Genomic DNA, 22,298 nt, shown 5'->3' with positions numbered 1-22,298 from the left:
CCACTACCCAACTCCAAGCCAATCTTACCATCACACCCTCCCACTATCAACTCCAAGCCAAACTTACCACCCCACCCTCCCACTACCCAACTCCAAGCCAACCTTACAACCCCACCCTCCCACTACCCAACTCCAAGCCAATCTTACCACCCCACCCTCCCACTACCCAACTCGATGCCAATCGTACCACCTCACCCTCCCACTACCCAACTCCAAGCCAAACTTACGACCCCACCCTCCCACTACCCAACTCCAAGCCAATCTTACCACCCCACCCTCCCACTACCCAACTCCAAGCCAACCTTACGACCCCACCCTCCCACTACCCCTCCAAGCCAATCTTACCACCTCACCCTCTCACTACCAAAGCCAATCTTACCACACCACCCTCCCATTACCCAACTCCAAGCCAATCTTACCACCCCAACCTCCCACGAACCAACTCCAAGCCAATCTTACCACCCCACCCTCCCATTACGACCTTCAAGTCAGCCTTACAACCCCACCCTCCCACTACCAACTCAAAGCCAATCTGACCACCCCACCCTCCCACTACCCAACTCCAGCCAATCTTGCCACCCCACCCTCCCACCATCAACTCCGAGCCAATCTTACCACCCCACCCTCCCATTTCCCAACTCCGCCAATCTTGCCACCCCACCTTCCCACTACCAACTCCAAGCCAGCCTTACCACCCCACCCACCCATTACCCAACTCCAATCCAATCTTACCACCCCACCCTCCCACTACCCAACTCCAAGCCAATCTTACCACCCCACCCTCCCACTACCCAACTCCAAGCCAATCTTACAACCCCACCCACCCACTACCCAACTCCAAGGTAATCTTACCACCCCACTCTCCCACTACCCAACTCGAAGCCAATCTTACCATCACACCCTCCCACTACCAACTCCAAGCCAAACTTACCACCCCACCCTCCCACTACCCAACTCCAAACCAATCTTACCACCCCACCCTCCCACTACCAACTCCAAGCCAGCCTTACCACCCCACCCTCCCACTACCCAACTCCGCCAATCGTACCACCCCACCCTCCCACTACCCAACTCCAAGCCAACCTTATGACCCCACCCTCCCACTACCAACTCCAAGCCAGCCTTACCACCCCACCCTCACACTACCCAACTCCAATCCAATCTTACCACATCACCCTCCCACTACCCAACTCCAATCCAATCTTACCACATCACCCTCCTACTACCCAACTCCAAGCCAATCTTACCACATCACCCTCCCACTACCCAACTCCAAACCAATCTTACCACCCCACCCTCCCACTACCAATTCCAAGCCAGCCTTACCACCCCACCCTCCCACTACCCAACTCCAAGCCAATCGTACCACCCCACCCTCCCACTACCCAACTCCAAGCCAACCTTACGACCCCACCCTCCCACTACCAACTCCAAGCCAGCCTTACCACCCCACCCTCACACTACCCAACTCCAATCCAATCTTACCACATCACCCTCCCACTACCCAACTCCAATCCAATCTTACCACATCACCCTCGCACTACCCAACTCCAAGCCAATCTTACCACCCCACACTCGCACTACCAACTCCAAGTCAATCCTACCACCCCACCCTCCCACTACCCAACTCCAAGCCAAACTTACCACACTACCCTCCCACTACCCAACTCCAAGCCAATCGTACCACCCCACCCTCCCACTACCCAACTCCAAGCCAAACTTATGACCCCACCCTCCCACTACCCAACTCCAAGCCAATCTTACCACCCCACCCACCCACTACTCAACTCCAAACCAACCTTACGACCCCACCCTCCTACTACCCAACTCCAAGCCAATCTTACCACCTCACCCTCTCACTACCAAAGCCAATCTTACCACACCACCCTCCCATTACCCAACTCCAAGCCAATCTTACCACCCCAACCTCCCACGAACCAACTCCAAGCCAATCTTACCAGCCCACCCTCCCACTACCCAACTCCAAACTAGCCTTACCGCCCACTTTCCCATTACCCAACTCCAAGCCAATCTTACCACCCCACCCTCCCACTACCCAACTCCAAGATAATCTTACAACCCCACCTTCCCACTACCCAACTCCAAGCCAATCGTACCACCCCACCCTCCCAGTACCCAACTCCAAGCCAATCTTACCACCCCACCCTCCCACTACCCATCTCCAAGCCAATCTTACCAGCCCACCCTCCCACTACCCAACTCCAAGCCAATCTTACAACCCCACCCTCCAAGCCAATCTGACCACCGCACCCTCCCACTACCCAACTCCAAGGCAATCTAACAACCCCACCCACCCACTACCCAACTCCAAGACAATCTTACCACCCCACCCTCTCACTACCAAAGCCAATCTTACCACACCACCCTCCCATTACCTAACTCCAAGCCAATCTTACCACCCAACCCTCCCACTACCAACTCCAAGCCAATCTCACCACCCCACCCTCCCACTACCCAACTCCAAGCCAATCTTACCACCCCACCCTCCCACTACCCAACTCCAAACCAGCCTTACCACCCACCTTCCAATTACCCAACTCCAAGCCAATCTTACCACCCCACCCTCCCATTACCCAAGCCAATCTTACCACCCCACCCTCCCACTACCCAACTCCAAGCCAATCTTACCATCACACCCTCCCACTATCAACTCCAAGCCAAACTTACCACCCCACCCTCCCACTACCCAACTCCAAGCCAACCTTACAACCCCACCCTCCCACTACCCAACTCCAAGCCAATCTTACCACCCCACCCTCCCACTACCCAACTCGAAACCAATCGTACCACCTCACCCTCCCACTACCCAACTCCAAGCCAAACTTACGACCCCACCCTCCCACTACCCAACTCCAAGCCAATCTTACCACCCCACCCTCCCACTACCCAACTCCAAGCCAACCTTACGACCCCACCCTCCCACTACCCAACTCCAAGCCAATCTTACCACCTCACCCTCTCACTACCAAAGCCAATCTTACCACACCACCCTCCCATTACCCAACTCCAAGCCAATCTTACCACCCCAACCTCCCACGAACCAACTCCAAGCCAATCTTACCACCCCACCCTCCCACTACGACCTTCAAGTCAGCCTTACAACCCCACCCTCCCACTATCCATCTCCAAGCCAATCTGACCACCCCTCTCTCCCACTACCCAACTCCAAGATAATCTTACCACCCCACCATACCACTACCCAACTCCAAGCCCATCTGACCACCCCTCTCTCCCACTACCCAACTCCAAGATAATCTTACCACCCCACCATCCCACTACCCATCTCCAAGCCAATCTGACCACCCCTCTCTCCCAATACCCAACTCCAAGCCAATCTTACCACCCCACCCTCCCACTCCCAAATCTGAGCCAATCTTACCCACCCCACCCTCTCACTACCCAACTCCGAGCCAATCTTACCACCCCACCCTCCCACTACCCAACTCCAAGCCCATCTGACCACCCCACTCTCCCACTTCCCAACTCCAATCCAATCCTACCACCCCACCCTCCCATTACCAACTCCAAGCCAATCTTACCACCCCACCCTCCCATTACCCAACTCCAGCCAATCTTGCCACCCTCCCTCCCATTTCGCAACTCCGCCAATCTTGCCACCCCACCCTCCCACTACCAAATCTGAGGCAATCTTACCCACCCCACCCTCCCACTACCCAACTCTGAGCCAATCTTACCCACCCCACCCTCCCACTACCCAACTCCGAGCCAATCTTGCCACCCCACCTTCCCACTACCAACTCCAAGCCAATCTTACCACCCCACCCTCCCACTACCAACTCCAAGCCAATCATACCACCCCACCCTCCCACTACCCAACTCCAAGCCAATCTTACCACCACACCCTCCCACTATCAACTCCGAGCCAATCTCACCACCCAGCCCTACCACTACCCAGCTCCGAGCCAATCATACAACTCCACCCTCCCACTACCAACTACAAGCTAATCTTACAATATATAAAAGAGTTAATCAGAACCTTTATCACCACAGAGCTGTATTTATTTTAAAATAGGGATATTGCCTACTGCCTGAGTTATAGTATGTTTACATATAAAAAAAGTGTAAAACCTCACCGAAAGAAGCTGGAAGTAAGGGGTTTACATGCAAAAGAAAAAAGGGAGGGATGCACCCTGAATCTAAACGGGAATGATGAAAATATTCAGGAAACGGTCCCCTCACCTTTTGGAACTTTATGTCCAAATTAAGAAGTGAAGAATGAATCTTTTCAAGGTCTAAGCGGGACATAATGTCTCTGACCCATTCAGCATGAGTGGGTGTGGCAGCATCTCTCCGCCTGAGAAGGTCTGGCGGGAAGAGAGGCGAAAGACAACGTACCATGTTCAGTCGGAGTCAGATGCTTGTCAACTTCTCCCAATGTAGCAATCAGATGGTCAGGTTCCAAGTAGCAATTAAATATATGAGATAAAGTTAAAAACATCTCTCCAGAATTTCTCCAAGCTAGGACAAGCCCAATACATATGAATGAGGGAAGCCCCTCCATTTCTGCTTTACATTAACCCTTCATGCTCTTGTACATCAACGCTGCAGGACCCATGGAAGTCGCGGTGCTGCTCAGCTTTCTTGACTGTCACATCAGCCTGGTTGGACCAGGACAGGGCATTTAGGAATCTGAAGCACCTAAACCCCTCAAACTCAGCGTGCATACCACTCCCTACCTCTTCCTGGTCGATGGCCAGCTCTTTAGTCAACATTGAGGGAAGGAAAACGGGATGCTACCTGGTACCTTCAGAAAGAGATCTCATCAACCAGATGGTGAAGATCTGTCTGATGATGTCTTCCAACACTGAGGGTGCAGAGCAGGATTGTGGTCCACTTCTTACATTGCCAAGCGTAGGAGAGGATCTGGAGGGATCCCAGCAATCAAAGGGTTAACATATCTATTGAATATGGAAAGGTAGAGATAGGGTGGATGTGGAGAGGATGTTTCCTATAGTGGGGGAGTCTAGGACCAGAGGACACAGATAGAGTGGATGTGGAGAGGATGTTTCCTATAGTGGGGGAGTCTAGGACCAGAGGACACAGATAGAGTGGATGTGGAGTGGATGTTTCCTATAGTGGGGGAGTCTAGGACCAGAGGACACAGATAGAGTGGATGTGGAGAGGATGTTTCCTATAGTGGGGGAGTCTAGGACCAGAGGACACAGATAGAGTGGATGTGGAGAGGATGTTTCCTGTAATGGGGGAGTCTAGGACCAGAGGACACAGATAGAGTGGATGTGGAGAGGATGTTTCCTATAGTGGGGGAGTCTAGGACCAGAGGTCACAGTTAGAGTGGATGTGGAGAGGATGCTTCCTATAGTGGGGAGTCTAGGACCAGAGGACACAGATAGAGTGGATGTGGAGAGGATGTTTCCTATAGTGGGGAGTCTAGGGCCAGAAGACACAGATAGAGTGGATGTGGAGAGGATGTTTCCTATAGTGGAGGAGTCTAGGACCAGAGGACACAGATAGAGTGAATATGGAGAGGATGTTTCCTATAGTGGGGGAGTGTGACCCCACCCCCTCCGGCCTTCTCCTATCATTTTGCATTTTCCCCTGTCCCCCCACTTTCAAATCTCTTACTATCTTTCCTTTCATTTAGTCCTGACGAAGGGTCTCGTCCCGACACGTCAACAGTGCTTCTGCTTATAGAAGCTGCCTGGCCTGCTGTGTTCCACCAGCATTTTGTTTGAATTTCCAGCAACTGCAGATTTCCTCGTGTTTGTGCTGAAAAGTTAGGTTGAATACGCAGAATGATTGCATGTGCATGTAGTGACGCCTGGTACCTTCTCCCCTGCACAGAATCTCACCAATGGATTCCACCCCCGCCCCCCACGCCCATTACACTTCCCATACCACATGCATTAAACCTTCCACTTCCAACACCATAACCTTCCCACCTCTGATTTTCCCCATCACAGTAACCCCTCCTGCCTGAATCATTGATTACCCCCGCCCCCTTACATTAACATCTCTATCGCCAGTACTTTAACAATTCACTCCAATATCTTAACCTTCCTATCTTTAATATATAACTCTCTCTTTTATACAATCCCTCTCATCAGACATTAACCCTACCTGTTCCATAGATTGCCCTTCATTCCCTGGCATATAAAGGGTTAAAATTGTTTCGTGTCATTTTCCAGTGCACAAGTGTAAAGGATTGTTACTCCAGGTCTGACGCAGCGTAAAAAAACAGAATAAATATAAATAAGTAGAAGGATCCTTCGTCGCTGCTCCCATAACAGCTTTGTTTGACCGGTCAGGGTCGTTACCCCTGAGCTGAACCCTCTTAGTCTGACCTCTACCCTTTGACCTGTTTGGCGTGGGTGACCCCACCGAGAAGCAAAGCGTAAAGCCCCCGACTCTAGCCGACACAGTTCTCTGGGTCACTGAGGCGTGCACGCCCCCAATCCCAACGACAAAGTCGTTTTCCTCTCGGAGGTCTTGCACAGTCCTGTGGTAATTCTATGTATCACACTGTACTGCTGTCACACACACAAAAACAAATTCCCTGCCATGTGTGAGTGATGGTAAACCTGATTCTGATCTGGGTCTCTATTGTGGACTGAGAGTGGGAAGGCGGCAGGGAGAGGGGAATCATGGTTGGGAAAAGGGGAAGGGAGAGGGGAGGGAGCGGGAAGCACCAGAGAGACATTCTGTAATGATCAATAAACCGATTGTTTGGAATCAACTGACCTTGCCTGGTGTCTCAGGGCTGGGTGTGTCTGTACCCGTCCCTGACACTCCTTCTCTGCCCCCTGTCCCACACCCCTCCCACGGCGCTCCACCCTCACCATTCCCAACATCTTCTGCTCCTGCCAGATTTGCAAACTCGCTCTCCGCTCCACGTTGACAAATACAGGACTGTGTGAAAGTTTTAGGCACCCCAGTGATGTGTGTGTGTGTGTGTGTGTGTGTGTGTGTGTGTGTTTCTGTAGGTAAGTGTGTGTATCTGTGTGTGTGTGTGTATTTCTGTCCCAAACCTTTTGCACAGTACAGTAAGACAGCTTATATAATGTATTGATTGTATGTCCGTGAAGTGACACTAGACACAGGACTGTCTGTACATAGGGTGACTGACGGGAAATGATAAAGTAGGCGGTTGGGGTGGGTTGGTGGTGGGGGTGTTGACCTGGGGAAAGTCACTGTTTTTGAGTCTGGTGCTCCAGGTGTGGATGCAACAGAACCTCCTCCCCGATGGGAGTGGGACAAACAGTCCGTGGGCAGGGTGGGTGGGATCCTTCATGACGTCACTGGCCCTTTTCCGGCTCCTTTCCGTGATGGCGGCGTAGGTGATGCGTTGGGCAGCTTTGACTACCCGTTGCAGAGCCGTCCTGTCTGTCGCAGAACAGTTTCGGTACCAAGCACAGAAGCAGCTTGTCAGGACACTCTCTGCTGCGTGTCTGTGAAACGATGTGAGCACGGATGTTCAGCTCTCGTCAGCCTCCTCAGAACGCAGAGGCAGTGCTGCGCTTTCCTGACTGTGGAGGGTGAACCCTGCCATAAAGCAGCACCTTCACTGGTTGTTGGAGTGCACGCTGTCCTCTCCAATTCAAGCGCTCGGAAGCTACGAGCTCTGGCGACTGAAAGGGTTCAGCGAGCTGAGGACAACGCTCTCTCGAACCTGTCTTGCCGCGGCACGGACCAACCATTGCTCTGAGCAGCAGATTTTCTCACGGTCTGAAAACTGTGCGGTACTTCAAACGTGTTTTTTTGTAATCTGCACATCAAACAAACACAAACCACAAGTAAACAACGTCAGACCGAGAAACCAACTGCAGGCACAATGACAAAAGTAAAATGTTTTGACGAGATGGCGTTGGCGTTCAGCCAGCGACGGTTTATTCACAACCAGCTACCGACTTCCATTCTGTGTTTGTTATTACAATTTGTGACTGACGATGTAAATATGCTGAAGCTCTAAAATGTTTTCAAGGTCAATGTACTTATATCATTCAGCAAAGTTACGAATTGTATTCATTAACACAAAATTGATTACGGCGTATTTCACAATTGTACTAACATAGATTTCAATATTATATTAAAGAGAATCCCAGCTGGGCGGCAACAAGGGCTCGGTGCGAGGGGGCATTTCGGTCACCGTGTGGCTGTGCACCTGCACAGATTGGGGGAACGGGGTGGAGGGGGGGGGGTGAGACAGACCACATAGCTTTAATTTAAAAGAGTTAAATATGCAGCTCGTGTGTGGCAGCTGGTGCTGGAACGCTGGGGCCCACCTCTGCAGGAAGAGTCCGTTGCTGAAGGGAGACGGTGAGCCAGAGTCCGAGGTTCCAACACCATGGGGAACGTTCCCGGGATACGCTGTCCCAGGAGCTGCTGCCAGGCAAAGGACAGGAGAGTTTGCTTATCATCCAGGGGGGAGAATCCATGGGTTGACACAGCAGATCCCTCAGCCTAACTTGTCCGTGCTGACCAAGATTCAGTATCTGGCTAGTCCCATGTGCCTGCCCTTGAACCATAACCTTCTCCTGTGTGAGTGTCTTTTCGACATCAATACGGCTTCCTCTCATGCCTCATTCCGAATATATCCACCACCTTCTCTCCACTCTCCCTTCTACCCCCTACTTCTCGATTGCCCGATCCCGGGGAGAATAGGACGATGTGCTTCCAGCCTATCTATACCCCTGGATTAGGTCACCCTGTTCAGAAGCTTGTCGGGTCGCGCCAGCTCCAGCATGGGCAGGAGGCTTTCCAGCAACCAGGACGTCTTCAAGATGGCAGCATCAGGACCCCCACCACCCAGGACGTGCCCTCTTCTCATTGCTGCCACCAGGGAGGGGGTACAGGAGCCTGAAGACACACACTCAATGATTCAGGAACAGCTTCTCCCCCTCTGCCATCAGGGAGGAGGTACAGGAGCCTGAAGACACACAATCAACGATTCAGGAACAGCTTCTTCCCCTCTGCCATCAGGGAGGAGGTACAGGAGCCTGAAGACACACACTCAGCGATTCAGGAACAGCTTCTTCCCCTCTGCCATCAGGGAGGGGGTACAGGAGCCTGAAGACACACACTCAACGATTCAGGAACAGCTTCTCCCCCTCTGCCATCAGGGAGGGGGTACAGGAGCCTGAAGACACACACTCAACGATTCAGGAACAGCTTCTCCCCCTTCCTGTCGAAGGGTCTCGGCCCAAAACGCCAGTTGTACTAATTTCCATGGGTCCTGCTGAGTTCCTCCAGCGTTTATTGGTACGGCTGCCACACAGCAAAAGCATTTCATGTCAGTGAAATTTGAACCTAATTATCATGAAACCTCTGGGACAGAGACCACACCCCCACAGCTCAGCTAGAAATGACGGTCCCCTAATCCTCTGATAACAACCCCTCGTCTGAGGCTCTCCCACCGGTGGAAACATCCCCACATCTCCCCTTTCTCCTCAGGGTCTGAGATGTCTAGCTAGCGTTACTCCTCACTCGTATAAACTTCAGAGAATAGCAGTCCTGGATCGCGACACTGCAACAAAGTTCATGGCATGTGTCAGTGACCACAAACCAGACCCGGATTCTCGATCTCCTACACTTCAGAGAATAAAGTCCAGCTTCTCAACCACCCTGCATAATCCCGGCAACATCCTCCTACATCTTCTCTGCAGTCTTTCCGATCGAATGGCAGCTTTCTTATCGATATTTCAAATGCAGCCTTCAACCACGAGACAAAGGAGCAGAATTAGGCCATTCGCCCCATCAAGTCTGCCCTGTCAGTCCATCATGGCCAATTTATTATCCTTTTCAACCCCATTCTCCTGCCTCCTCCCCGTGACCCTTACTAATTAAGTAATACAGGCTGTAGCTTTATAAAACTCTGGTCAGGCTGCATCTGGTCCGGTCGCCCCACTATCGGGAGGGCGACGAGGCTTTGGAGAGGGGGCAGAACAGGTTCACCAGGATGCTGCCTGGTTTGGAGGGCATGAGCTGGCACGAGAGGCTGGACAAACTCGGGTTGTTTTCTCTGGGGCGTCGGAGGCTGAGGGGAGATCTGACAGAGGTTTACAAGATGATGAGAGGCACAGACAGAGTGAACAGAGAGCATGTGTTTCCCAGGGTTGAAATGTCCAATATGAAGGCGAGAGAGGGTGATGTGAGGGGTGAGTTGGTTTTACTCAGAGAGTGGTGGATGCCTGGGAAGGTGCAGGCTTTAAAGAGTTGCTTGGATCGGCAGATGGAGGGATATGGACATGGTGTAGGAGGGAGGGATTAGTATTTGGGTGTGTTTGATTCACTTTTGAGCTGGTTAGACACACCGCTGCGGGCTGAAGCGCTTTACTGCTCTGAGATCTAAGAACCCTGTTGTAAACATACCCATTGACATAACGACAATGCCGGGGAGGGGTCGGCGCGCGAAGGTGCTGCGCGGCCTAACAGCGAGCGATCGTCTCGGCGGCTCTTCCTGCCATCGCAGGACCCCGTTGGACGCTGTAAGTCTGACTCACTGATTCATTGGTGGGGTGGGGGCTGCGCGGCCTCGGTCGCAGCAAGGGCCGGGTCCCAAGCTGTGGTGTTGCCCATTTTCAGCTGCCAGGGAAGAGCGATTGGGGGTTGGCCATCCTGGAGTCCGAACTCGCTCAGCACAAGATGTATTGTGTGGACTCGGACTAGATTACCTCTGTGCGATTGTATTTGCTGCTATCTCATCCTGTGTGACTGTTTGCACCTCGGCCCCAGAGGGATGCTGTTTGGCTGTATTCATGTACGGCTGAAGGACAATGCAACTTGAACCTGGACCTACCCTCCATAGCCACCTGTGGTGGAGAATTCACCACCCTGCTTGTCCAGAAGGTGGACTGTAACTGTGCGGACAGTGGCACGGTTAAGTGGCCAGAGCCCCACAGCGCGGAGGGACGAGTGGGATACTGATGCTGTTAGCTCTGGCATCTTCTCGGTGGAGTGGGGTGAGGATCCAGTGGCCAAACAATCACTCTGTTGGGGAGAGGAGTGGAGCCCAGATTGGTCTCTGCTGCTGTCGCCCATCCCAGGGTCCAACGTGTTGTGTGTGAAAACCCCAGAAGATCAGCAGTTTCTGAGATACTCAGACCACCCCATCTGGCACCAACAATCATTCCGTGGTCAAAGTCACTCAGATCACATTTCGTCCCCGTCCTGACGTTTGGTCTGAACCTCCTGACCGTGTCTGCGTGCTCTGATGCATCGAGTCTCTGCCCTGTGATTGGCCGACTGGATATTTGCATATGTCGCTAATGGATTTCTTCACTCCTCCACCCACCATCGGCAAGGAATTAACACAGGCTGAATTTTTAAATTTTAATATAAACAATAAATCCATAACAAAAAATGTATTTTACATTTGATACATTATAAATGCAGGTCTACAGCACTGTGCAAAAGCATGAGGCGCCCTCAATGTTTTTTTCAAATATAGTTTTCAGATGGTTTGGTCCCAACATCACGAAGCTGCCTGAGATTACCGGGAGACAGAGGCGAGCGGGACGGCCAAAGCCTGCAGCAGAACTCTGGCAAGGTCCAGATGTGTGGACAACCTACGGGGTACCTCACAGCATTGACGCAGTACAAAAGGGCAAAGGGTGGTCACACAAATATTTTGACTTGGGTTTTTATTTACTGTTTACTTTAGAGCAATTTTTGATATTTAGAAACTTAATTTCATTACTTTGGGTGCCGGGGTGGGGATACGTCTCTACCAGAGGAGGTGTGAGGGGCTCCTTCCCCCCGCCGGCCTGCAGGTCACCCTCGGGCAAGGTGGAGATGTGTCTCTACCAAAGGAGGTGTGAGGGGCTCCTTCCCCCCGCCGGCCTGCGGGTCACCCTCAGGCAAGGTGTAGCTCCTGCTTAGCCCCCGATCAGGGTGAGGTGAAGCCGTGGGGGCAGGTGGTGGACGGTCGTACGAGCAGCCGGTGCAGATCACAAGTCCTGGTGATGTGACCACTGACGCCAGGCAGACAATCTCTGACCAGTATCGACAACGGCTGGGGTCACCCGTCTTGTAAAGACACGGCCCAGAAGAGCCAATGGCAAAGCAATTTCGGTAGAAAGATTTGCCAAGAACAATCGTGGTCATGGAAGGACCACGATGGCCCACGTCACAGGATGATGAGTTGCAGAATTTATTTTTGGAAGTGCCCAAGACTTTTGCACAGTACTTTCTGATAGACGAGGCAGAGGACAGGGTAGACCCTACTGCTCCTTAGTGTATAACCTCTTTGTGAGAATCGGTTCTGTTAATGCTGCAAGATCCGTCGGTTCCTCCTCTGGGTCAACACCTGCCTTTTCCTCTCTACCACCTGCTACATTTCAGCAGCAAGAACAAAACTTAAATCGACACACTCACTCACTCACATGCCTTCCAGCATTCAGGAATCGCACACTTCACAAGATACCATCCAACATTTGGGTGCCTGCTGGCCCTTTTCAAAAACAACCGTGCTCTTTTCCAACAGCTCTGCAAGCTTGTCTGAGTTTTAACAATTCAGAACACATTAATACTATACAGGCCATTCGGCTCTTGTGCCTACTCCAAGATATTTGATCCCTCCCTCCGAACATTTTTTAAAATTCACCCATGGCCGGTTGCATCACAGCCCGGAATGGAAACACCGATACCCCAGAGCGGAAAACCCTGCAAAATGTAGTGGATACGGCCCAGTCCATCACGGGTAAAGCCCTCCCCAGCAATGAGCACATTGTCACAGGAAAGCAGCCTCCATTGTCAGGGACCCCCCCACCACCCAGGACGTGTTCTGCTCACTGCTGCCTTCAGGTGGAAGGTACAGGAACTGCAGGACTCACACCACCAGGTTCAGGAACAGTTATTACCCCTCAACCATCAGGCTCCTGAACCAGTGAGGATAACCTCAACTCTGAACTGATTCCATCGGGAAGGAGGTACAGGAGCCTCAGGTCCCACACCACCAGGTTCAGGAACAGTTATTACCCCTCAACCATCAGGCTCCTGAACCAGTGAGGATAACCTCAACTCTGAACTGATTCCATCGGGAAGGAGGTACAGGAGCCTCAGGTCCCACACCACCAGCTTCAGGAACAGTTATTACCCCTCAACCATCAGGCTCCTGAACCAGAGGGTATACCTTCACTCGCCCCATCATTGAACTGTTCCCACAACCCATGGACTCACTTTCAAGGACTCTTCCTCCCAAGTTCTGAATCTTTATTGCTTAATTATCTATTTTGTGCTTGAAGTGTTATCTTTGGCAGTTTGGTTGTTTGTCTGCCCTGTTTCATTGATCCGATCACGTTTCTTGGATTTACTGAGGATGCCCACAAGAAAATGAATCTCAGGGTTGTATACGGTGACATCTATGTACTTTGAACTTACCCCCGATCACATTAAATGCCCCTAATGTATCTGTCTCTATACCACCCCTGGCAGGACGTTCCACAGACCCCCCACTTACCCCCATCACCTTAAATGTCCCTAATGTATCTGTCTCTACACCACCCCCGGCAGGACGTTCCACACACCCCCCACTTACCCCCGATCACCTTAAATGTCCCTAATGTATCTGTCTCCACACCACCCCCGGCAGGACGTTCCACAGACCCCCCACTTACCCCCATCACCTTATATGTCCCTAATGTATCTGTCTCCACACCACCCCCGGCAGGACGTTCCACACACCCACCACTTACCCCCATCACCTTAAATGTCCCTAATGTATCTGTCTCTACACCACCCCTGGCAGGACGTTCCACACACCCCCACTTACCCCCGATCAGCTTAAATGTCCCTAATGTATCTGTCTCTACACCACCCCTGGCAGGACGTTCCACACACCCCCCACTTACCCCGATCACCTTAAATGTCCCTAATGTATCTGTCTCTACACCACCCCTGGCAGGACGTTCCACACACCCCCACTTACCCCCGATCACCTTAAATGTCCCTAATGTATCTGTCTCTACACCACCCCTGGCAGGACGTTCCACACACCCCCACTTACCCCCGCTCCTTTCCTGCGGTGCGCGTCGTCATTACACCCCCCTGCTATCCCAGCGGACCCGCCCCCAAAGCCTTTAGCCTCCCTCGGTGCACGGGCACAATTTATGTAGGGCGTGTTGCCAGACAGGGTCACCCAGCGATTAATGATAGGGACACCAGAAAGCGGCTGTCTGGAAAAAGGAAATGCAGGGTATATTGAAGATGGCCCAGGTTCAACTCCCTCCGAGTGGGCGAGGACTGGGCGGCCAATGGTACAGGTAAATATCGAGTGACGGTATTGGTGCTCGACCTTTCCGCTCACTATCAGTGACAAATCAGATCCTTCTCATGCTATAGTACACACACACACATGCACACGCACACACTCTCCCTCTGCTCCACAGGCACATTCTCCACACTACCAGCTGCTCCTGCCAGCAAAGAGCTTCAGAGCTGTCATGGACAAGCGTCGGAGCTGGGCTGACAGTGCTCGGGCTCGGCGAGCGGCCTCCGTCCCTCGCCGCGGGTCTCGGCTAGCCCCGAGCATTCCGCGAGCAGACTCCCGTCGTCCCGCAGCCGTGGCCATCTCAGCTTCAGCGCCCTCAGTCTCAGTCCCATTCTACAATCACAACGCAAAAGAGAGGCCCCGAGGCCCAGGTGGAACAGCGGCGGGCTCCCTGTCGGTAGTGGCCGGTGGTCCCCCCCCCCTAGAATTTCAGCAGCTCCGCTTCCCGCCAGTTGTTGGGGAGGAAGTCCGTGAAGTCCACCTGTGGCTTGCCGGCCAGGGCGGAGCTGGATGCGGGCAGCACGGCGCAGTGCGGCTCGTGCTGTTGTACCACCTGCGTCCACTGCTTCAGTTCGTCCCTCAAAGTCTGGATTTCTTTCCTCAGCAAAGCATTCTCCCTTTCCAGCTGCTCGTACTCCTGCAGAGGAAGAGACAGACCGTCAGCACCGCACAGGCAATCAGCCCGTCTGTTACAGCACACTGTCGCCGCAAAACAGCTCCCTCAACACTCGGTTCACCCGTAACCTGCTCGTTAATACAAACGTCTCATCAGCCAATCACGTGGCAGCAACGCAGGGCATCAGGGCATGCGGACGCGGTCAGGAGGTTCAGACCAAACGTCAGAACGGGGACGAAATGTGATCTGAGTGACTTTGACCCTGGAATGATTGTCGGTGCCAGATGGGGTGGTCTGAGTATCTCAGAAACTGCTGATCTCCTGGGATTTTCACACACAACAGTCTCTGGAGTTTACAGACACACACACAGACGGACAGAGAGAGAGAGAGAGACACACACACTCACACTCTCACACACACACTCACACTCTCACACACAGACGGACAGAGAGAGAGAGAGAGAGAGAGAGACACACTCACACTCTCACACACACTCACACACACACACTCACACTCTCTCACACACACACACACTCTCACACACACACTCACACTCTCTCACACACACTCACACACACACACTCACACTCTCTCACACACACTCTCACACACTCACACACACACTCTCACACTCTCTCACACTCTCTCACACTCTCTCACACTTTCTCACACACACACACACTCTCATACACTCATAGACACTCACACACACTCACACACACACACACTCTCACACACACACACACTCTCACACACACACACACTCACACACACAGAATTCTTACTGGCTGCACCACTGTCTGGTAGGGAGGGGCCACTGGAAAAAGCTGCAGGAGCCGTAAACTCAGCCGCCCTCTACCCCATCCACCAGCACCGAGGACATCTTCAAAAGGCGATGCCTCAGGAAGGCAGCATCCATCATTAAGGACCCCCATCACCCAGAGTATGCCACCTTCTCATTGTTGCCATCAGGGAGGGGGTACAGGAGCCTGAAGACATACACTCAACGATTCAGGAACAGCTTCTCCCCCTCTGCCATCAGGGAGGGGGTACAGGAGCCTGAAGACACACACTCAACGATTCAGGAACAGCTTCTCCCCCTCTGTCGTCAGGGAGGAGGTACAGGAGCCTGAAGACACACACTCAGCAATTCAGGAACAGCTTCTCCCCCTCTGCCATCAGGGAGGAGGTACAGGAGCCTCAGGACACACACTCAACGATTCAGGAACAGCTTCTTCCCCTCTGCCGTCAGGGAGGAGGTACAGGAGCCTGAAGACACACACTCAACGATTCAGGAACAGCTTCTTCCCCTCTGCCATCAGGGAGGAGGTACAGGAGCCTGAAGACACACACTCAACGATTCAGGAACAGCTTCTTCCCCTCTGCCGTCAGGGAGGAGGTACAGGAGCCTGAAGACACACACTCAGCGATTCAGGAACAGCTTCTTCCCCTCTGCCATCAGGGAGGAGGTACAGGAGCCTGAAGACACACACTCAACGATTCAGGAACAGCTTCCAGCTGGTATCTGCTGCCCCGGGCCAGTTGCCAACCGCGGGCTCTTACCTGGTGTAAGATGTCCGCCCGCTGTGTCTGCTTCTGCCGGCTTTTCTGTGCAGCGATTCTATTCTTCTCTCTTCGCCTCAGCTTCTTGTCGTAGCCCTCGTAATCCTGGAGACAACGGACAGGCGGTTAGGACCAGGGCTGAGGGTCATTCTGCCTCTCCAACTTCCCACAAGCAAATTGAAAAACACCTCCCGATCACGTCTTCCAGATGCCCGGAAGTCTGGTGTGGCCAGTTTCTACTGCCGCGTGAGGCCAAAAGGCCCAACTCTGCTCCCAGGCCTCACGGCCTAGCACCAACCCACACCTCAGAGAGGCCGCGTTGTCCCTGGACAGAGACCAGATGGGGGTCCTCGACGATGATTACAGGAAGGAAGGGGTTAACATATGAGGAGCGTTTGGCAGCTTTGGGCCTGTACTCACTGGAATTTAGAATAATGCAGGGGATCTCACTGAAACCCATAGATTACTGAAAGGACTAGATAGAGTGGATGTGGAGAGGATGTTTCCTATAGTGGGGGAGTCTAGGACCAGAGGACACAGATAGAGTGGATGTGGAGAGGATGTTTCCTATAGTGGGGGAGTCTAGGACCAGAGGACACAGATAGAGTGGATGTGGAGAGGATGTTTCCTATAGTGGGGGAGTCTAGGACCAGAGGACACAGATAGAGTGGATGTGGAGAGGATGTTACCTATAGTGGGAGAGTCTAGGACCAGAGGACACAGATAGAGTGGATGTGGAGAGGATGTTTCCTATAGTGGGGGAGTCTAGGACCAGAGGACACAGATAGAGCGGATGTGGAGAGGATGTTTCCTATAGTGGGGGAGTCTAGGACCAGAGGACACAGATAGGTTGATGTGGAGAGGATGTTTCCTATAGTGAGGGAGTCTAGGACCAGAGGACACAGATAGAGTGGATGTGGAGAGGATGTTTCCAATAGTGGGGGAGTCTAGGACCAGAGGACACAGATAGAGTGGATGTGGAGAGGATGTTTCCTATAGTGGGGGAGTCTAGGACCAGAGGACACAGACAGAGTGGATGTGGAGAGGATGTTTCCTATAGTGGGGGAGTCGAGGACCAGAGGACACAGATAGAGTGGATGTGGAGAGGATGTTTCCTATAGTGGGGGAGTCTAGGACCAGAGGACACAGATAGAGTGGATGTGGAGAGGATGTTTCCTATTGTGGGGGAGTCTAGGACCAGAGGACACAGACAGAGTGGATGTGGAGAGGATATTTCCTATAGTGGGAGAGTCTAGGACCAGAGGACACAGATAGAGTGGATGTGGGGAGGATGTTTCCTATAGTGGGAGAGTACCTTCCCCCCCCAGCTGCCCACTAACCCAATGTCAAACTGAGCTTTACCCTACCAGAGTCTCTCATCTCAGTTCCCTCAGGATGTTCTCGCTGGGGGAGGGGTGGTAATGGGAGATTCTGGATTAACCCCGAGGGAAAAGCTGAGGTGAAGTCCCCAAGGGTTGAGTTGAACACTGGCTGGCAGCTGCTGGTGCCGTTCCTGCGGGTCAATCAGCTGCAGGGAGGGAGAGGGGGCGCCACTTGCCCTGGACACCACATCCATGGTCGGCGGCTGGGATCACAGCCCCAGGTCTCTCACTGCCAACGGTACTTCCCAGCCCAGCTCCCTTCTCCATTCATTTCTCCCCCCTGCGTAGCGCGGGGGTATTGGTTTAAAAGCAGTTAGCAGACTGAGAAAGGAAGTTGGATCTTTTGCCCCCATCCCAGAGGGCCAAAGCTTTTATGTGAATATCTGACTTTAATCCAACTGTCATCATGACGACCCTCTGCGGACAGACACAGCAACAGAACCAGGACATTCAGCCCATCGAATCTGTTCCACCATCCCTCTCATAACCCCCATACCCCTCCCAGCAGTACAGCACTCCCGCTGCTCTGGGCACCCCAATCAGACAGCGCGGAGCTCCCTCCGGTCCGCAGTCCCCTCCCCAGACGGCGCGGCGCTCCCTCCGCTCCGCAGTCCCCTCCCCAGACGGCGCGGCGCTCCCTCCGGTCCGCAGTCCCCTCCCCAGACGGCGCGGCGCTCCCTCCGCTCCGCAGTCCCCTCCCCAGACGGCGCGGCGCTCCCTCCGGTCCGCAGTCCCCTCCCCAGACGGCACGGCGCTCCCTCCGCTCCGCAGTCCCCTCCCCAGACGGCGCGGCGCTCCCTCCGGTCCGCAGTCCCCTCCCTAGACGGCGCGGCGCTCCCTCCGGTCCGCAGTCCCCTCCCCAGTCGGTGTGGCGCTCCCTCCGGTCCGCAGTCCCTTCCCCAGACGGCGCTGCGCTCCCTCCGGTCCGCAGTCCCCTCCCCAGACGGCGCGGCGCTCCCTCCGCTCCGCAGTCACTTCCCCAGACGGCGCTGCGCTCCCTCCGGTCCGCAGTCCCCTCCCCAGACGGCGCGGCGCTCCCTCCGGTCCGCAGTCACTTCCCCAGACGGCGCTGCGCTCCCTCCGGTCCGCAGTCCCCTCCCCAGTCGGCGCGGCGCTCCGGTCTGCAGCCCCTGCCCCAGTCGGCGCGGCGCTCCCTCCGGTCCGCAGTCCCCTCCCCAGTCGGCGCGGCGCTCCGGTCTGCAGTCCCTGCCCCAGTCGGCGCGGCGCTCCCTCCGGTCCGCAGTCCCCTCCCCAGACGGCGCGGCGCTCCCTCCGCTCCGCAGTCACTTCCCCAGACGGCGCTGCGCTCCCTCCGGTCCGCAGTCCCCTCCCCAGTCGGCGCGGCGCTCCGGTCTGCAGTCCCTGCCCCAGTCGGCGTGGCGCTCCCTCCGCTCCGCAGTCACTTCCCCAGACGGCGCTGCGCTCCCTCCGGTCCGCAGTCCCCTCCCCAGACGGCGCGGCGCTCCCTCCGCTCCGCAGTCACTTCCCCAGACGGCGCTGCGCTCCCTCCGGTCCGCAGTCCCCTCCCCAGTCGGCGCGGCGCTCCGGTCTGCAGTCCCTGCCCCAGACGGCGCGGCGCTCCCTCTGCTCCGCAGTCCCCTCCCCAGTCGGCGTGGCGCTCCCTCCGCTCCGCAGTCCCTTCCCCAGACGGCGCGGCGCTCCCTCTAGTCTGCAGTCCCTTCCCCAGACGGCGAGGCGCTCCCTCGTTCCGCAGTCCCCTCCCCAGACGGCGAGGCGCTCCCTCCGGTCTGCAGTCCCCTCCCCAGACGGCGCGGCGCTTCCTCCGCTCCGCAGTCCCTTCCCCAGACGGCGCGGCGCTCCCTCCGGTCTGCAGTCCCTTCCCCAGACGGCGCGGCTCTCCCTCCGGTCTGCAGTCCCCTCCCCAGACGGCGAGGCGCTCCCTCGTTCCGCAGTCCCCCAGACGGCGAGGCGCTCCCTCGTTCCGCAGTCCCCTCCCCCACCCAGCGGGCGAACCGGCGGCCACGGAGGGAGGAGCTCCTACCTTCTCCGAGTTCTGGCTGGAGTCGTCCGTTTCGACGTCCGGGGAGAAGTCCCCAAGCGTGGCAGCCATGGTACAGGGCAAAGGGAAGTTGCCGAACTTCATACAAGTGCCGAGGAGGGGTCTCACACTCCCCGAGCGAGCCCTGGCAGCAAAGAAGCTCGGCGCTGGCCGGGCCGCCCTTTATTCCCCGCACCACTTTCATTTTCAGGGTAAGCCCTCCCCCCGGCCGGCCGGCCGGCTGCCGAGAGGAAAATATCGGACCAGTTGCAGGAAATCACGTGGCCAGGAAAGTCCCGCTGACCCGCCCCCAGCCCCGGCTCCCACGTGTGGCATTTACACAAAAAACCTTGTGTAATCCAGTAAACTCCTGCAAGTTCGGCTTCACATGGCGAGAAATCTCCTTTCTCTATTTGTTGTTGCTTTAACACGTTGTATTCTGGTCAGATTCCTTCGGCGTGTTGGTCATCCGGACCTGCACATGGGGCTTAGCCCACTGACAGGAGAGGAGGGACACGGAGCTCCCCTCCTTCCTCTCCCCCACCTTTTATTCTGGCACCTTCCCCCTTCCCCTCCAGTCCCGAGGAAGGGTCTCGGCCCGGAACATCGACCCTTCATTCATTTCCAGAAACGCCGTCCGACCTGCCGGGCTCCTCCAGCGATTTGTGTGTTGCAGAGGGAAGTTCAATTTCGCAAAGGAAGTTCTGGCAGAGAGAAGTAATACAGTACTGACCAAAGTCTTGGGCACTCTCACACACACACACACACACACACACACACACACACACACACACACACACACACACACACACACACACACACACACACACACAAACACACACTCACTCACAAAACACAGACACAGACACACACACACACTCACTCACAAAAACACAGACACAGACACACACTCACACACGCACAGACAGACACACACTCACACACACTCTCACTCTCACACAAACACACAGACACACACTCACACACACTCACACACACACTCACACAAACACACACTCACACACACACACACTCACACAAACACACACACAAACACTCACACACACACTCACACTCACACACACTCTCACACAAACACACAGACACACACTCACACACACTCACACAAACACACACTCACACACTCACACAAACACACACACAAACACTCACACACACACTCACACAGATAGATAGCTTGGCTGCCTAAGACTTTTGCAGAGTTTATGTATCACACTGTCCTGTCAATTCCCTGACGTGTGTGAGTGATGATAAAGCTGATTCTGATCTGGGTCTCTATTGTGGACTGAGAGTGGGAAGGGGGCAGGGAGAGGGGAATCATGGTTGGGAAAAGGGGGAGGGAGAGAGGAGGGAGCAGGCAGCACCAGAGAGACATTCTGTAATGATCAATAAACCAATTGTTTGGAATCAAATGACCTTGCCTGGTGTCTCAGGTCTGGGTGTGTCTGTACCCGCCCCTGACACTCCTTCTCTGCCCCCTGTCCCACACCCCTCCCTCACCATTCCCAACATCCTTTGCTCCTGCCAGATTCACAAACTCGCTCTCCGCTCCACATTGACAAATACAGGACTGTGCGAAAGTCTCAGGCATCCCAGTGATGCATATGCTGATCTCCTGGGATTTTCACACACAACAGTCTCTAGGGTTTACAGAGAATGGTGTGAAAAACAGAAACCATCCAGTGAGGGGCAGTTCTGTGGGTGGAAACCCCTCGTTAATGAGAGAGGTCAGGGGAGAATGGCCAGACTGGTTCACGCTGACAGTGACTCAGATAACCACACGTTACAACAGTGGTCAGCAGAAGTGGACGGGCCACAACAGCAGGAGAAGACGGGGGTAAAGTCAGCTGCAGGAGGTAATGAATGAAATGTGGACGGACGAGAGTACAGCACCGGGACAGACCCTCTGGAATAACGCACTCGGTATTCAGAGTCGCGCTGCCCCGCAACACCCGATTTACCCCTGGCCTAATCGCGGGGCAATTTCCAATGCCCAACACGCCTTTGGACCGTGCGAGGAAACTGGAGCACTGGGAGGAAACCCACACATTCCGCGGGGATGAACTCTCACCTCCCACACCCCGAGGGGTCGCTACGGCATGATCCGCACCTCACCGTTCTCTGAACCCATCCAGAGGCCCCTTAAACTCCGCTCTCGAATACGGGGGGGAGGGAGTGGCTTTTAAGGTAATGGGAGAGAGTCAGTCCAAAAACGCACGCGGACACGGTCAGGAGGTTCAGACCAAACCTCAGAACGGGGGAAATGTGATCTGAGTGACTTTGACCGTGGAGTGAGTGATGGTGCCAGACGGGGTGGTTCGAGTATCTCAGAAACAGCTGATCTCCTGGGGTTTTCACACACAACACTTTCTGGAGTCTAACCGATGTAGGGGGAGAGGGTTTTAGGCAGGGCGTGGTGGGGGTGCCAGGGCGTGGTGGGGGTGCCAGGG

General features: G+C 54.4%; 1 protein-coding gene across 1 annotated transcript; it reads right to left on the bottom strand.

The window, feature by feature from the left end:
- Window positions 1-13,873: 13,873 nt before the first annotated feature.
- LOC132383730 (basic leucine zipper transcriptional factor ATF-like 3) lies at window positions 13,874-20,086 on the bottom strand. Its single transcript, XM_059954925.1, has 3 exons — window positions 19,831-20,086; window positions 16,447-16,551; window positions 13,874-14,903 (listed from the first exon to the last, which is right to left on the bottom strand). The coding sequence occupies exons 1-3, from the start codon at window positions 19,930-19,932 to the stop codon at window positions 14,688-14,690; spliced, it is 423 nt and encodes a 140-aa protein (XP_059810908.1). The 5' UTR covers window positions 19,933-20,086; the 3' UTR covers window positions 13,874-14,687.
- Window positions 20,087-22,298: the final 2,212 nt, after the last annotated feature.

This window comes from Hypanus sabinus, chromosome 31 (assembly GCF_030144855.1).
Source record: "Hypanus sabinus isolate sHypSab1 chromosome 31, sHypSab1.hap1, whole genome shotgun sequence".
Lineage (NCBI taxonomy): Eukaryota > Metazoa > Chordata > Chondrichthyes > Myliobatiformes > Dasyatidae > Hypanus > Hypanus sabinus.
Note: the sequence above shows the minus strand (reverse complement) of the source record. Positions and strands in the feature narration are given on the sequence as shown.

What these genes read in the sequence shown, in the direction of transcription:
- LOC132383730 (XM_059954925.1), bottom strand. Translation starts at nt 19,932, where the DNA reads ATGAAGTTCGGCAACTTCCCTTTGCCCTGTACCATGGCTGCCACGCTT. An exon ending in CCAGCCAGAACTCGGAGAAG is followed by an intron (nt 16,552 to 19,830) that starts GTAGGAGCTCCT and finishes CGTTGTCTCCAG; the next exon opens with GATTACGAGGGCTACGACAA. An exon ending in GGGCGGACATCTTACACCAG is followed by an intron (nt 14,904 to 16,446) that starts GTAAGAGCCCGC and finishes CTTCCTCTGCAG; the next exon opens with GAGTACGAGCAGCTGGAAAG.